The sequence below is a fragment of the Saccoglossus kowalevskii genome, chromosome 3 (assembly GCF_978046115.1).
Source record: "Saccoglossus kowalevskii chromosome 3, keSacKowa6.1, whole genome shotgun sequence".
Taxonomy (NCBI): Eukaryota; Metazoa; Hemichordata; class Enteropneusta; family Harrimaniidae; genus Saccoglossus; species Saccoglossus kowalevskii.
Window position 1 is genome coordinate 13,657,933 of NC_140643.1, and position 15,687 is coordinate 13,673,619.

The 15,687-nt window shown below is 35.7% G+C and overlaps 2 protein-coding genes across 2 annotated transcripts; one reads left to right on the plus strand and one right to left on the minus strand.

Annotated features, from left to right (window-relative positions):
- Window positions 1-60: 60 nt before the first annotated feature.
- On the minus strand, window positions 61-11,857 carry LOC102809746 (inner nuclear membrane protein Man1-like). The gene is made up of 15 exons (XM_078005857.2): window positions 11,296-11,857; window positions 6,911-7,263; window positions 6,601-6,638; window positions 5,786-5,867; window positions 5,255-5,334; window positions 4,497-4,594; window positions 4,089-4,231; window positions 3,695-3,796; window positions 3,314-3,416; window positions 2,479-2,623; window positions 2,296-2,332; window positions 2,078-2,165; window positions 1,711-1,816; window positions 1,265-1,343; window positions 61-550 (listed from the first exon to the last, which is right to left on the minus strand). Exons 1-15 carry the CDS (start codon window positions 11,766-11,768, stop codon window positions 384-386), a joined length of 2,094 nt encoding a protein of 697 aa, XP_077861983.2. The 5' UTR covers window positions 11,769-11,857; the 3' UTR covers window positions 61-383.
- Window positions 11,858-14,068: 2,211 nt separating this feature from the next.
- LOC102809629 (ankyrin repeat domain-containing protein 61-like) lies at window positions 14,069-15,391 on the plus strand. The gene has a single exon (XM_006825063.2). It carries the CDS (start codon window positions 14,069-14,071, stop codon window positions 15,389-15,391), a length of 1,323 nt encoding a protein of 440 aa, XP_006825126.2.
- Window positions 15,392-15,687: the final 296 nt, after the last annotated feature.

The following is a 15,687-nucleotide window of genomic DNA, read 5'->3' on the forward strand; positions in this document are numbered from 1 at the left end:
GGGTAAACAACTTCAGAGATGTGATGAACATTCCATTGAAATAATGCAACAGACTCCAAATACAAAACAAAACAAAATAGCATTTTTAATAGTTTTCCATAATTATACAAGATTTTCTTCAACAAAATTTAGTAAGTTTGAAACAGCTTTTAGAGAAGTTTTGATTTCATATATGGAATCAAAGACATCAGAAAAAATTTCTAATGTCTTTGATGGAATCTTCCTCCCAAGTAATAGAACATAAATATGTGACCCTTGACCTTATTTACCCTTTGATATATTTCACTGCATGGCGCTTTACGCTACGTCTACAAGCTGAAAGTCTAAACTGATAACTGTTGTATAAACTCATACTGGTTCATAGCCATGCTTAGGTAACTTGACTAGACAGCGTCGTCTGTATTCAATCCATCTAACGAGGGATATATTCTAGATGTTTGGGTTGTATCTGGTAACGCAGTTGTCTTCAGAGGTGACGACGAATTTTGAACTGATGGAAACCTTTGATGATATCGATCTAATCTAAGGTACTTCACTGTCACTAATTTTCCTGCAAAAAAAAAGAAACTAAGCTAAACAAATAATACTTACAGATTTAAAGTAGCTGAAGCTAAATACAAATTGCTATTTATATGAACCGGTACATTGAATCATTCCACTGAATATCACTTTTTTAAATTTAACAATACTGTGAATGCATAAATTATTTTAATACTGGGTTTTAATTTTGCTATTTTTGCTGATAAGTAAACTCCGCTAAATTAAATCCATGTGAACATGGGAAATAACAATAAAACTCCTTGACAAACTCGTGAATTTAAAACACAGTGATAGATTCACCATAGAGACCAATTCTAGAAACTTGACAGAATAGAGCAGAGGATAATCAATAGAGCTCAGTTTCCTAACATAACATAGAATACAACACAGGTAATTAAAATATGTTATCGTTATGTATAACATATTTTTGAAACTTATAAATCAAAGAATTATACATCTTTTTTTCCTGGCTAACAATAAGACTCTTTGTGTGAACAGTTTACAATTATATCCTTATAAGTGCATTCCAAATTGATAACGTGAAAAACCTGTTTTTTCTCAAAAGACAAATTTATTAGTTTTTTCATTCTAAGCTTTGTATCTTCAAATGAACTTTTAAAGGCCCATTTGCTCGTGCTTTATTTTCCTTGGAAGAACAATTGCTTTTTTGTTTTTTTGCTTTGATTTAAAAAAACAAAAACAGAATAATAATATATTCACATACCATCAAACCAGCATCCATGGAGTAACTTGAATGCTTTGCCAGCAGATTGTGGAGAGTTACATTTCATGTAGACACAACCCTAAAAATAACAAAAAACCTTTTACACAGATTGCACACTGTCACTGAAACGGAGACCATCATGTTATGTTGTGGTTGTCAAAAATGAGCATTAGCAATGAAGCGCTAGTGTTACAGAGAGTTCTATTTTTTGAGTACATAAATTTTAGGATTGTAACTGAACTCAATTGTCAGATCAGGTGACAAAAACAAAATGGCCACCAGTCAGCCATTTTCAGTTGAATTAACAAAATCAAAGTGCAAGTGCACTTCAACTACCCATCATGAGATACAGCTCTGAATGAACTCACAACACGCATGGAGACAAAACCATATTTTCCTGTTTCCGTACTTCATCAATACAAGGACTAACATTTCTTACTATTTACCTCTTTAGAAGTCTTGTCTACAGCTACATGCACGATGCCGTCGTTATCTTTACATTTCTCCAATACAGCGTCATGAATTGCCAAATGCCAGTTTTCACCATGCTCCCTGCAAACAAATTGAAATTGTTATGGTAAAAGGGAAATTTTATTTCTCTGCAGGGTATTGTATTATGTAATTACAACTTCATGTACCTAAGCATTGCTCCATTTTTAATGTAAACATTTTTCTTCAGACAGTCCTTGTCTCCCAACTTTCTTTTTGCAAATTTCAACCGCAATTTCAGTGCATTTCACCACAGAAACCATATTACATAAGGCTGTGTTACCATCTTATTATCATAATTAATGCAACTCAAAATTTACTTACAATGAAGGATCAAACATATTTCTTATCTTGAGGCAGGATGTTGGACTGTATGTAGGAGTTTTCACAGCTGTTTCAAGATTTTCAAATGCTAAAAAGTACAAATAAGCACATTTAAAATGTGTAACAAAAGCAATGTTTCTCAAAAAAATCTACAAAGGCATGAACCTACTAATATGGATGTCTCCCATATAGCTATACAATTTAGAAAAAAAACTTACCTTGCCCTTGCCACTGTTTTTTAGATGGCAAATCATCCTGTATTTATATAAACAGAAACAAGAAATGATTATCAGCTATGGATGAAGCAGATGCAAGTTATTTCTGCTGAATGCCAGTGAAAGTAAAAATATTCATCCACAGAACAAATCTCATGATTGAGTTAAAAGCCAAATGCAACTCACATCTTTTGTCGCTGATGACATGACTTGTAACCATCTCCAAACAGCAAAGTCTTCCCCTGAGATACACTGACTTTCAACTCTAACACGAGATTCGCTAGATTCCAAAAACTTTACTGCCTTGTCCCAAATCCTACCACGTGGTCGTCTGAAAAAAGGGGAATAAAATGAGTGATGCTTGGTAGCGGTTAACTGGGATCAACAGGTATTTTTGATACAATGAATCAGCAGTCTGCAAATGTACAAAAATGTCATTCACAGGGCCATGTTAGATGTTTCAAACTACTAATTAATATCAGAGGTACATTACTTGGGGTTTGCAAAGCGCATAGTACTGTATGGTGACATCATGCCAAGATCCCATTCAAGTCTCATTTCGTAGATAGCGAGACTGACGCTACGACCTTCTGACATGACATAGGCGGTTTGTAATAAAACAATAACACATGTATTACCACATTCATAGCGGAAAAATGTAATGCATCGAAAATGTACAGAAAATATAGTTATCGTAATCAGTCACATCGTCACAACAGCTATTTTGATCCACCTAGACATCCCAGTATCCTAGTTACCTCGGGCATGCGCATTCGCATTTTTCTACGTTGGAACGCTTATGCAAGAGCGAGATTGAAATGGGATCTTGGTATCATGTCACCGTAGTTGCAAACACCAAGTAATGTACCTCTGTTAATATTCATGAGTGAAGCAAAAAATCGTTTATTATAATATTTTGTCATCTGATGCAAAAAAACAAGCAAAAAATGCAAATTTTATATGCATATCTTTATGATAAAACAAAAATGATATAGTTTGAAATAATATTGAGTGCATTTACCTTTCTGATGGTTGTAACAACATATCTCTCACATGCGGTATTGCTAGGAAAGGCTGTAGGCCTCGGTCACGCCGACATGATTCATGGTGCGTTTTCAACACATCTAAAATAATAACAAAAACAATATTTCTCAAATGATCTATGACTATTTCACTTTATACCCTTTAATAAGCTGCAATAGAAACAAAGATTATGTAAAATTTAGGCTTTTAGACATATCAAGAATGTCCCAGAGTACTTTAATGCGAATTTTATGTTCAAAAAAATGTATTGTGTGATTTGTTTTTAAAGAATCATTTATTATTTCCTAATTTCTCAAAACAATGACACTCTGTAACACAATATAGTCAAACAGAATAAACACCACCAGACTGTAACTACCTATAATTTTTTCTACCATTTCATAAACCAGTCGTTGTTCCTCTTCCTCTCGTTTCCATCGGTATTTGATATAAGCACACAACCCCCACGAACAGATGATCACTAACAATAAAAATAAAAACATTGCAGATGAACTATCTTTTTTTCATAGGTCCAGGAAAGACCCGACTATGCCCAGTTGATACCACGCATCTAAATATAAAGCCTCGTCCAAGTAAACATGACATGCCATTTAAGTAAATTTAAGTGACAGTAAATTTACATGTTACATTATTAATTACAGATAAATTTTGAGACAAATTATTATCACTAGAATATGTGTGAAAATATGCCCAATAAAAATAGCATTCTACAGTAAAGCAAAATATTAATTATGAAATTAACAACAACTCACCAATAAATAACATTGTGATCCTAAAAAATAGTGAAGTGACAGATCTTTGTATACGACACCATATAGACATATGTGGATGTTCCGAATCCAACCATTCAACGTCGTCTGTGATGTTGGTAATCTGCATATTGCTATCAAATAACCTAAGAATGATATACATTTTGTACTCCCTGTTAGTTTTTATTGTACGGCCTTGATGCATGGATGCAATATTTTCAAACAATAACAAGTGAAAAGCAGGGTAGTGAAAAAAGATTTTCGCTGCTACAAAATATTAATGATTATCTTTCACTTGTGAAATTTGCCAACAGGTCTCTAGCCGAATTCTAGTGCATTATTAATAAGGTATATCACCAATAATGAAATATCGTTGTTATAAACTATTAATTCTCGCAAATACCGACTTACCGTATTCCCCAGTCTGAATGATTCAATAATATATTCAGAGAATCATTTAATACTTGATACACTTCTTCAGCAGAATGTTCACCTTGTGATTCAGCTTTCTAGAATGGAATACATGTGGGTCACATTTATTCATACATACATAGACATACATACATACTAGGTACATGCATGCTTGGTAGTTTTTCAATAGCCAACAGTTAGACCTTGTCTTCTGAAGACAATTCTCTCTCATCATCACATATCAGTGTCAAATTGCTAGCCCCAGATCACATGTACCCAAGAAAAAACAAACAGCTTCTTGGCTGATCGGCTGTTATCAATGCACATTTCAATTAAAGAATTGAAGATTTCATCGAAAAATGAACAAATCATTCTACCCGATAAGTTAAGCAGTATTCTTTGAAACTTTGACATGATCAGTCAAACAAAATTGGGGTGGGTGGGTGTGAGCAGTGGTGGCAGATTAATATAAATTGTATGTGGTTTTGGAATACTGTGAAATACTTTATTTTCGCTTGGAATTTATTTACGCTATTTTCACTGAAGGGATGTTTCAGTGAAAATAAAATCCAATGAATTTACTTTTTTTCCTATATTTTACGTTCAACTCATCAAAAATCAGTGAAAATAAACTCCACACAAAACACACAAATAGTACAACAATTACTGATGACATCACACCAACACAGTTACATTTCGATACAATCAGCAAACATACACGTAGCTATTTGTTAATAATATCATTACAGTGAACTCACCAATTTAGTGAGGGTCCAATTTCTTGCTACATCCAAAGAGATATTCTTGCTTAGTATTTCAGAACTACATTCACTCTCTCCTGCAATTAATAACAATGATCAATACAAATTTATTTAAAAATTATTTAAATGAGCATAGTACATAACATTAACATTTATGCAAATATAAAACTGCCACATCAAATAAGGCCAATGATTTATCACAATATATCACAACAGTTGAAATGAATGTTGTATACTGTGTGTATGTGAGATAGAGACTTACCATCACTACTGTTACTAGATAGAGACCATCACTTTTGTTACTAGATAGTGGCTAACCATCACTGCTGCTACTAAATAGAGACCTACCAGCATTATTATTACTAGATAGAAACTTACCATCACTACTGTTACTAGATAGAAACTTACCATCACTACTGTTACTAGATAGAAACATACCATCACTACTGTTACTAGATAGAAACTTACCATCACTACTGTTACTAGATAGAAACTTATCATCACTAATGCTACCCAAAACATACTTACCTGCTAGTATACATAGATTATCATAGAGATGATGGATAACAGATAAGGCTTTCTCGTATCTCAACTTGTTGGAACAGTCACTCTGGAAGAATAAATCATGTACATATTAAAATACATGTCTAGAAATAATAACAACCTCTATATAATACATCATGTCTTAATTATAACAGACTAATTATTATGATTGCTGATTATGACATCATAGTTGCTGAATATGATAACATGATCGCTGAATGTGACACCATGATTGCTGATTATGACACCATGTTTGCTGATTATGATTTCATAGTTGCTGATTATGACAAAATAGTTGCTGATTATGACATCATAGTTGCTGATTATGACATCATAGTTGCTAATTATGACACCATGATTGCTGATTAACATAATACACCATGATTGCTGATTATGACATCATAGTTGCATATTATGACACCATGATTGCTGATTATGACATCATAGTTGCATATTATGACATCATGATTGCTGATTATGGCATTATAGTTGCAATTAGTTTGTTTTATTGAGTAAAATTGCAACCTCTTTGGGGCTTAATTTTTAAAAGAAAACAAAACAATTGCAGTGGTATTGACCTGCTGATCAATGGTATGGCAGGTTGTCCGATACCTGTGCCAGAGATTTGGTGAATTGAATAACAATCTGACAAAGCATTGCAGCACATGGAAACACCAATATTTGATGAACTACTGTTTTGAATACCAGCATGATTATCTAAAATTCAACTTCATAATTCATATAAAATTTTACCAAAAAATACCATAACACGTGCAATCATCATTTGTATTTTAACTAACCTTATCACCAGGCAACTTGGAACATAGAAGATGATCATCTGAAAAACAAAAGCAAATTTGGCAGGAGTGGTATGAGTGTATGTGGCATAGTGACTGCTTTGTCTCGTCATACAAAACATATTCATACTCGCTGTGTTTCCAGTAGCACTTGTTTATTTAAATAAAGTACAAATGTATTTTTGACTATGATTAATGCCTTTTTTCAATGCATTTTCAATATTCATTGATATATGCCAAGTGCAAAATACTTGTATTTGTTATTTGATTACCAGGACTAGTTTTCATGCATTGTGTAAGTATTGTAACTTACCGCTTATAACCGTGTCATCATCACTGACTTCAACAGTTAGGTAAATCACACCCAATGTAAGGAAAAATATAACAACGATAACCACTAACGCAACCGAAATAACATGTCCATATTTGCTCCCAAAACTTCCACTGAGATCTTCCTGTAATAGGAATTCATGCTGTAAGGGGTTGTCGTCATCGTCATAGGCACTTGGACCACTAGAATGGTTTGAATGTTCACTTGCAACAGCAACATTATCAGACAGTTTACTGCGTCTTCTTAGAATGGGAGTACTGTTATCATCCGAATAGGCGAAGGATGTATTTGTTGCGGCATCTGCTATGTCCACTTCTTCATCGGTTTCAGAAAATCTACGTTAGACATGAAATAAACATATTATAAACAGATGATTGTGGCATTCCAAGCATGTGGCGAGATATGAATTTATTGGTTATACAGTGTTACAAGTAGTACTTCATGAGATAGTGTCATGCACACAAATAAACAGCCAGTTTAACTCTTTACTGATGAAAATTTCCACATTTTACAACATTTTTTAGAAATTACAACATAATTTTGATTTTATCTGTATCTGACATTGGTTTTTAGGTTAATTTCGCAAGACGGAAATGTTAGTGAATAGTCGCAAAATTGTGTAGCATTCACCAACCAACCAACTAGGATCCTATTTTATTTATTTGAATACTGTAAGTTTTCCTTCCAAACTTTTGGGGCAACATTTTTATTAACTTTCTATAAGTCTTTCTAAAATTTTGACAAAATGGACAAGTTTTTCACTTGATTTTATGGAAACAAATAATGCAGGTTTATATTGTAAAGATAGACATAAGTTTGACGTTTAAAGGGTTGCGAAACGCGAGGGATTGTAAGATTTACTGCAAAAAGTATCGCCAAGCCTAAAGTATTGAGAATTGGGAAAAACCAACCATATGTCTTTATCACAATCCCTGTCAGCGAGGAATCTCTATGCAAGTACATTTGTATTTTTCGAAATGCAATTTCTAATTTTAAATGTATATTTCATCTCTAAATGTACAAACCATTTAAGCTGCCTGAAAAAAAACAACGGTATTAACGGTAAACTATTTTTTAAACTACTAAGTTTGACTATAAAATGGACCGAGCAATCTATGAAAGATGTGTTGAAATATATTTTCACGGTTTGAAAATCAAACAGGTTGCTAGCTTTAGGTGAAATGCCCCTTGACCAAGGTGGCGAGACACATTAACCTTTTATGAAGGGGGAGTGGGGGAAAGGGTCAATGTGTCATAGAAAATAGCAACTGAAAATAAACAATAAGAATTACAATAAATTTGTATTTATTAATTTTATTTATTTATAACCAATACTGGCAAATAACAGAAGTTTGTAAATTACTAGTACTTCAATATTAAAGCATATAAAGAAAAGAGCAACACACTTAAAATTAATTTAAAAACATTCAAAACTTTTAAAAAAGAAAAACCATCCCCCATCCTCAGTAACCTTGACAATGACTATCCCATCCTTAGTGACCTTGACAATGACTATCCCATCCTTAGTGACCTTGAGAATGACTCTCCAATCCTTAGTCAAACCCCATCCAGGTCAAATCTATTGCTGTTCTAAATTACACAGCCCATAGAGCTACTACCATACTAAAAAATGTACATAAGGCTAAAATAATATACTTAAGTTTAAATACTGCAACAGATCAGTTTGATAAACTCAATCATATGACATAAAGAACAGAGATTAACATAGCAGCAACAACAACAAATTGTTAAAATTGATTTATTTATTACATAAACCAGCTGAAATATCTACAATTCTAACTCCATACTTGAGCAGCTTTTCTAAAATCAAATTGTTCTGACACAGGTCCTTCGATGGTAACCAACAGCAGAGCCTTTAGAACTTTCTGGGAGAGACTTTTTTTTTTAACTGTGTCTTCACTCTGGTTAATGCACTGAAACCTCTCTCACAATCTTCAAAACAAAAAATTATACACCAGTTAAATACCCTAGCTACTATTGGAATGTCCGATATAACGTCTAACGTATGTGCGAAATTTGTACTTGATCGATCCAAGCACGTGTGAGATATGGCTAGATATAGACGAATCGAACGAATACATGTACGGACGTCAATTCATAAGTCCTTGTTTTCGGACTGCGTCTGGACAGGAACCAACAAGAAGGTGCAATGTCAGTTTTAGATATTATTAAGTAATCATTTATTGCCATGGAAACTATAATTACATTTTGTTTGAAGTTTTCCAAATCATTCTACCTTGTTCTATTTATTTATTTTTATTCAGTCTTTCAATATATTGTTGAGTGGATCTAAAATGTCGACCAGGAACCATCAATCTGGCATCTAAAAAAGAAAATGTAGTAGCAAATTGGTCGTTCATTCTATCGAAAAGACACAATAAAAAAAGAAATTCACAGGAATAGAAAGTGTTGAAAAGAGCTCGTAGATAGATCTTAATTATCTTACCTATAACTGTCTTGATAGGTTGGCAAGATGCGGAAAAACATCACAAATCATATGCAAGGCGGCAACAAACTTCCAATATTTAAGGAGCTTGGCATTGGCATTTCTGTGCAAGCTGACAATCACACAGGGGTTGACTTGTCTCAACTTACTTCTGCTTTGAGTCTTAGTTTTATGCCACTATTTCTCACAACCATCACTGACACCACAGTGCTTCCAAAGCCAGCTAATTTACCATCCATTATAATATTATGACCTTCTGTAAATGTCTTGATTGCTATAGTTATTATTTTTGCCTTACCGTCTGGAAACTGGAAATGACAAATATGAAAATGTGTAAAAAGTTTGTTAATTAAAAAATAATCAATGAGAATAGACGCTACACGTCTGTTCTGGCAATATGGATTACAGCTAGAAAATACTTGCCTCAACTGTTCCTAAAAATGAGACTTTGGTGGTACATGTGCTATCAATACGCAAATGTATAGCATACAATATCAGCTGTTTCATTATTGCCATGTCAGTAAATTCATCAATCAGTAAATGGGCTTCTGTTGAGTTCCTTTACAATGTTTTGTCCGACAACTTCACCTACAATAAATAAATAGATGAAGAAATGAATAAATAACAAATAAGAATAAATAAATAATTATCGTAATTTGGAGAGGATAGTTCAAAAAAATGTGTTTTGGGGGTAAAAAAAATATCATTGTAAGTGAAATATTTTGCAAGTGGAAAAAAAACATATGACATATATTTACCAATGCTTAATATCATTCTTTGAATACTCCTTTCAGAAGTATAATTATTACTATGGACTGCATCAAGATAATTGCAGCCCAGTGACTTTGCAATATCCACAAGATGGACAAAGTAAATGCTATGAGGAATCTCTCTTTTTAAAAGAAAATACACATATCTCAGAGCTCCTAAAAAATATAAACAACCAAATTAAGTTGTGTACTGAAAAAATAAATGGCAGGAGTTGTAACAGATGAGAAAGATGAAATAAAAATAAAAACACTGACCTATGAATACTTCGTTTTCAAGCAAAACTTTATCAGCAGTTTTCTCGTGCTGCTGTATCGAATCTTCTCTGTACGATGTCAGTCAACGTCAATCTCTTTCTCAATAGAGGTCTGATAAATAAGTGTTTTATGTGAGTTGACAGTATTGTCAACGGTTGAACACTATTTTTATACATGTACCTCTAAGGGTATGACCCTGTTAACAAGGGATTTATCTTCCTCTTTGGCAAGATGCTAAACACTTTTTAGCCATTGTGGCTAAATCTAATTCACCCTTAGCAGAAGTCAAGTATAGTAGTAGAGATGAAAATATGAACCAATACTAGCAGCAACAGTAATTTGAGCATAATTAATATTCTTGGGGTTTGCATACTGTGTAGTATTGGTTGCTTTAACATAACCAGGTGGGATATAAAGTTTTAAAATATGACCTTTTTTACAGTATTATGCATTTTAAGGTGACACTGTGAACAACTTTATGTTATTGTCGGATGGTCATTCTATAACAAAATGAAAATTATCACGTGGCACAAGCCAGGAAAATCATAATATGCATTTAAAACTAAAAGCAAACAAGATGGATCTAATGGGGTTTCTTACAAAGAAATCGTTTGTGACGAGAGGAAAAATGACTTCCTATAATACTTGATTGATTTTTCGTCGGGATCTACATTCCAGCATGGAACCAAGTGGACATGACTCAAAGGTACAGAGCTTATGTAAAGACAGGAAGTTTGTATTTCCGGGGTCCAGGGTTTGTACATTGCATACACACATGCAAATCAGTGAGCAGGGGAGGCCGGTCCACAATACAAAAGGAAATTAATGTAGCTATGAGCATGGAAGTCAAACTATGTGACACGGTCGTAATTTACCTGTCATCGATTTTGGAAGCAGTTGATGGCGGGTCATCGTTCTGTTCATTGACATTGTTTGGTATTTCCCGTGGTATTCTGTTCAATCTTGCACGCGGTGTTGTAGGGAGACTAACTAAGTCTTTAGTCTTTTTAATTTTAACAATACCGGTACTTTTCCTACGACTCGCTCTTGTTGTTTGTTTTCTGGACGTCGGAGTCGCACTGCTGCTGGCTGCTTCCGATCCACTCTCATCGGAGCTGAAGAACTTTGCACTGTTTCGACGTTGTGTCCCTTTGGCGGATGTACGCCGTTCTTTCTTCTGTGCTGCGCGGAGATGATTAAGTTTTTTCTGTAAGATAGATCTGGTATGATCCGTGACAGGTCCTACATCCTGTCCAAATTTCTGTAGTTCTTCTCTTAGTTCTTGATCCTCGTCATTCATTGAACTGGCTTGCACCGCAGCTCGCTTCGCTCCTCTCCTCGCCGCCATTTTGAAAACAAACGAATCACTATAAAGAGCCCGGATGTAGACTGGGAGTCCCCGGGTTTTCTGACCTGTGACCGGGCCTGTGACCAACAACGACCTCAACCACAATCCAGAATTAATCTTCGCCAGTCAATGTCCGTTTGTTCGGCATCACCTGAGACTTTATAACAGTTGTAATTAGGAAATCGTGCTATTTGGACGGTGAAATCCAACAATATAAGGAACAGGCTATTTTGAGAAATTGAAATTATGAGGGTGCATGGAAGAGTGTGAGCAGCCAGGTGTCACTCAACAACTGTGGACTTGTTCAGACCACCATGTTACTGAGCATCGTCTGAATCGCACGGTTTTGTGAGCTCGATGTGAGGCGATGACCAAATGAACAAACTTTGACTGGCGAAGATGGTCATGAGCAAATTTCAAGATATGAAGAAACACTTCCACAATAAAAAAATGCAAACACAGTCTCTTGCAAATCCAAAGATAAAATGCGAATTTTGACTTTTTCATTACATTTTGGTACTCGAAAAAATGTCCGCTGGCCCATTTTTTTATTCTGCGCCCTAATAGGGTATCTCAATTTGGTGTATGTAATAAACATCCATACCAATCTGATTCAAATAAGATCCTAGTTTTGACTTTTTTCTTTCTTTTTTTTCTAATTTTATTTTATTTTATTCTATTTTATTTGATTAACGTAACAAAAAAACATAAAAAATACAAAATAGTAAAAGTATGATAAATATATAAGATAAAATACACTCCGTACAATACGTCAGATTTTAATTAGATTGCATCCATACTAACTTGTTACGAGAAGTTGAAGTTCTGTTAACTGTTATATCAGGGAGAAATCTTTTCTCTCTGGGGTTCTCCACACTTGTCAGGGGGGAAACTCTATCTCGTCCCCTTGAGGTACGGGATCGGGAAAGTCACTTTAACTTTACAGTCAAATAAGACACACACAACGAAATACGTTTCAGCTCTCGTCCAAGTCGATCTTTTGGAGCACTCTATAAGACACAGCGCCCTGGGGAAAAGTCCCCAAGACTCTCACAAGGCTGAACCAAGACTCGCCCAAGACTGGACTGCCTCAAGGCTCGCCCCTGGACTGCACTCTCGACTGCCCAGGACTGCGTCTGTCGTGGAGTATTCGCCAAGACCAACTCAAACTCTCTTTATTCATTTTCAAAACTCTAACCAATTACAAAGCAGTAAAAAGACTCTAAGGCGTAACCTTCAATCATAAAGCCAATCACACTAAGTACTGAATACGTCATATCTTTTGATTAATCGTTCACTACATTAATAACTATGGATACCAACTGTCAGAATGAGTAGTCTAAAAAGCGGCGGTTATCTGGTAATTAGTTCCAAATCACTGAGCCAAGTTCCGTCCAAAACTTCAAATAGACCTAAACGATGACAGACATAACACAGCAATTCGCTAATAATCAGCTAATTAAGTCGACCAACAGATACGCGAAAACAAATTCATGACAGTTAATTGAACATCGAGTTACACTTTGGGCGTGGTTTCTCAAAAAAATGGGCGTGGTCATTTGTGTAACTCGATGTTTTCGTAACTCGGTGTTCGTAACTCGAACTATTCGGCATCTCACTTGTTACTGGACTTGGATGTTTGAAATATACTGTACGTTTGGGAGATGCCGAATTGTTCGAGTTACGGACATCGAGTTACGAACATCGATCGATTAATTGTTCTGGATAGCCGAATGGTAGTGAAGATGTCCCAATATTTGTTGTTTCTACAATTACATATCAGCACCCATATTTTCAGTAAACTGCTAAAAAATATTGCATAATTATGATGATTAAAATCTGAAGAGATACATTGTAAACATTAATTTTTAAGTTACGTAACTTCAAGACTCCAACTAACCTTCACTATATATTTATTCACAAACTTCTAAGCTATAATGACAGAAAGAGAATGTGCTCAGTATGCTCCTAAATCATAATTTAATTCAAGTTTGTTATTAACACACAACAAATTGAATCCGACCACACAAATTATTTGTGACCTTAAAATTGGTTTACATAATAGCAGGTTTATATTTTTACCGAAAATGAGACTAATCGCAAAACTTTAAATTTCATTTGTTCATTTAAAATCATTTGTTCGAACACACGCAAAGGATTATGGAGTGGAAAGTGTCACGCGCGCCGGTTTTGCTCGAATGTTCTTTTGTCACGCTGATGGCATTCTATTCTATTTCCAAACCTGTTTCGTTTTGCAATATTTTTTGAGTTTCACGAGTTAGAAAAGTCACGCATGAGGCATGGGAAATCAACAGTCTGAGTCCGCGGGTAGTCCTCGCGAATCGGACTCAGAGTCTGCGTCAGATGCAAGCGGAGATGACTATCTATGGAAACACATTCTAAGAGGAAACTATACAAAAGTTAAACGGTTTTTCAAAAGTGGATGTACGGTCGATTGGGAGAGTTTCCTGAGACGGGGCACGTCGACATCGTACGAGGACGGTGTGTTTGGCATTCACAGCTCGTCAAGACTACCGCTCCAGGCGTTGCTGAAACGATGCAGAACTGGACGAAACATGACAAAATGTAAGAAATTCATAAAGCTGCTGCTCGAGAATGGCCTAGACCCTAATTTAATCGATAACGAGGGAAAGACAGCCTTAAATCATTTAATTACGAATGTGAATTATTTTCGACTTTATGTGCGCTGCTATCGGCAAGTCAGAAAACTTAGCAAAGTGTCGTGTGAAGTGTTAGCCATGCTTGGCGAGCACGGGGCCAGTATGATATCGGGCCAGGAATATGACAGCCTAGACAGATCACCGCTCCACTATGCCGCTATGTACAATTTTACCGATAGCACACAGGTATTCGCCAAACACGGAAGCGATCTGGAGTTGAACGACGCCCAGGGGAAGACACCTCTACATATTGCTGCGGAAAATTGTTCGTTTTCAGTACTGCGCGATTTAATACGCTGTGGGTGCGACATGGTGACAAAGACAAACGACGACGAAACTGTACTGCATCTTATAATTAAGGGAGCAACTACCGAGATAAACTGCGCACTCGTGTTCATCGAGTATTTCGTACGAAGTGGAGTTGATGTCAACGCTCGGGATGTTCGCGGTAATACCGCACTGCATTTAGCAGCACGAATCGGCACAGACGACAAAATAATCGCGCAGCTTGTGCGTAACGGTGCCGACGTTGACGCGGTGAACAACAAAGGCCGGTCGCCCCTGTTTGAATATCTAAACGGCACGGACCTTCTAAGCTATCCCCAGGTAGAAGTTACCAGCGACCAGAGATTACCCGTAGAATATATGATGGGTTTCGCATGTCTTTTGAACAATATGACGGACTTTCAACATATCGTTTGCGACCGGGATGGTAGAACACCTATCACCCTACAGGACCCTCGCGCAGAAGACTTACTGACGCGGTTGTTGGATAAAAGTCTACGACCTACAACCCTGCAACATTTGTGCCGACAAGCTATAAGAAACTCCATTGGCATAAATAAATTAATCGAAACAAAACATCTGAAGACTCTTGGTCTGCCTGGAACTTTGGAAAATTACGTTTGTAGCGTTGATTACGTGGACACTTTACTGGGATAACACGTATATTAAATATCGTCGACATAAAAGCAGCATGATTATGTCATGTTTGTGAATATAAATTTTGATAATAAACTATTCTAAGAACCAACTTTTCTATTATTACATTGATATGTTCCTCGTCATTGTGATAGGCCGGAAGGTGGGAGGGGGCTTTTACATTGGAAAGGTATACGCGATGTGCTTCCCAAACGGGTTATTTTGTCCCCCGCCCTGGAATCCTGTAGATGTAGGTCAATTTTGGGAGGGGGGTCTCTAAACACCAGTAACATTTTGAAAAACTAAAAAAGTAGGCT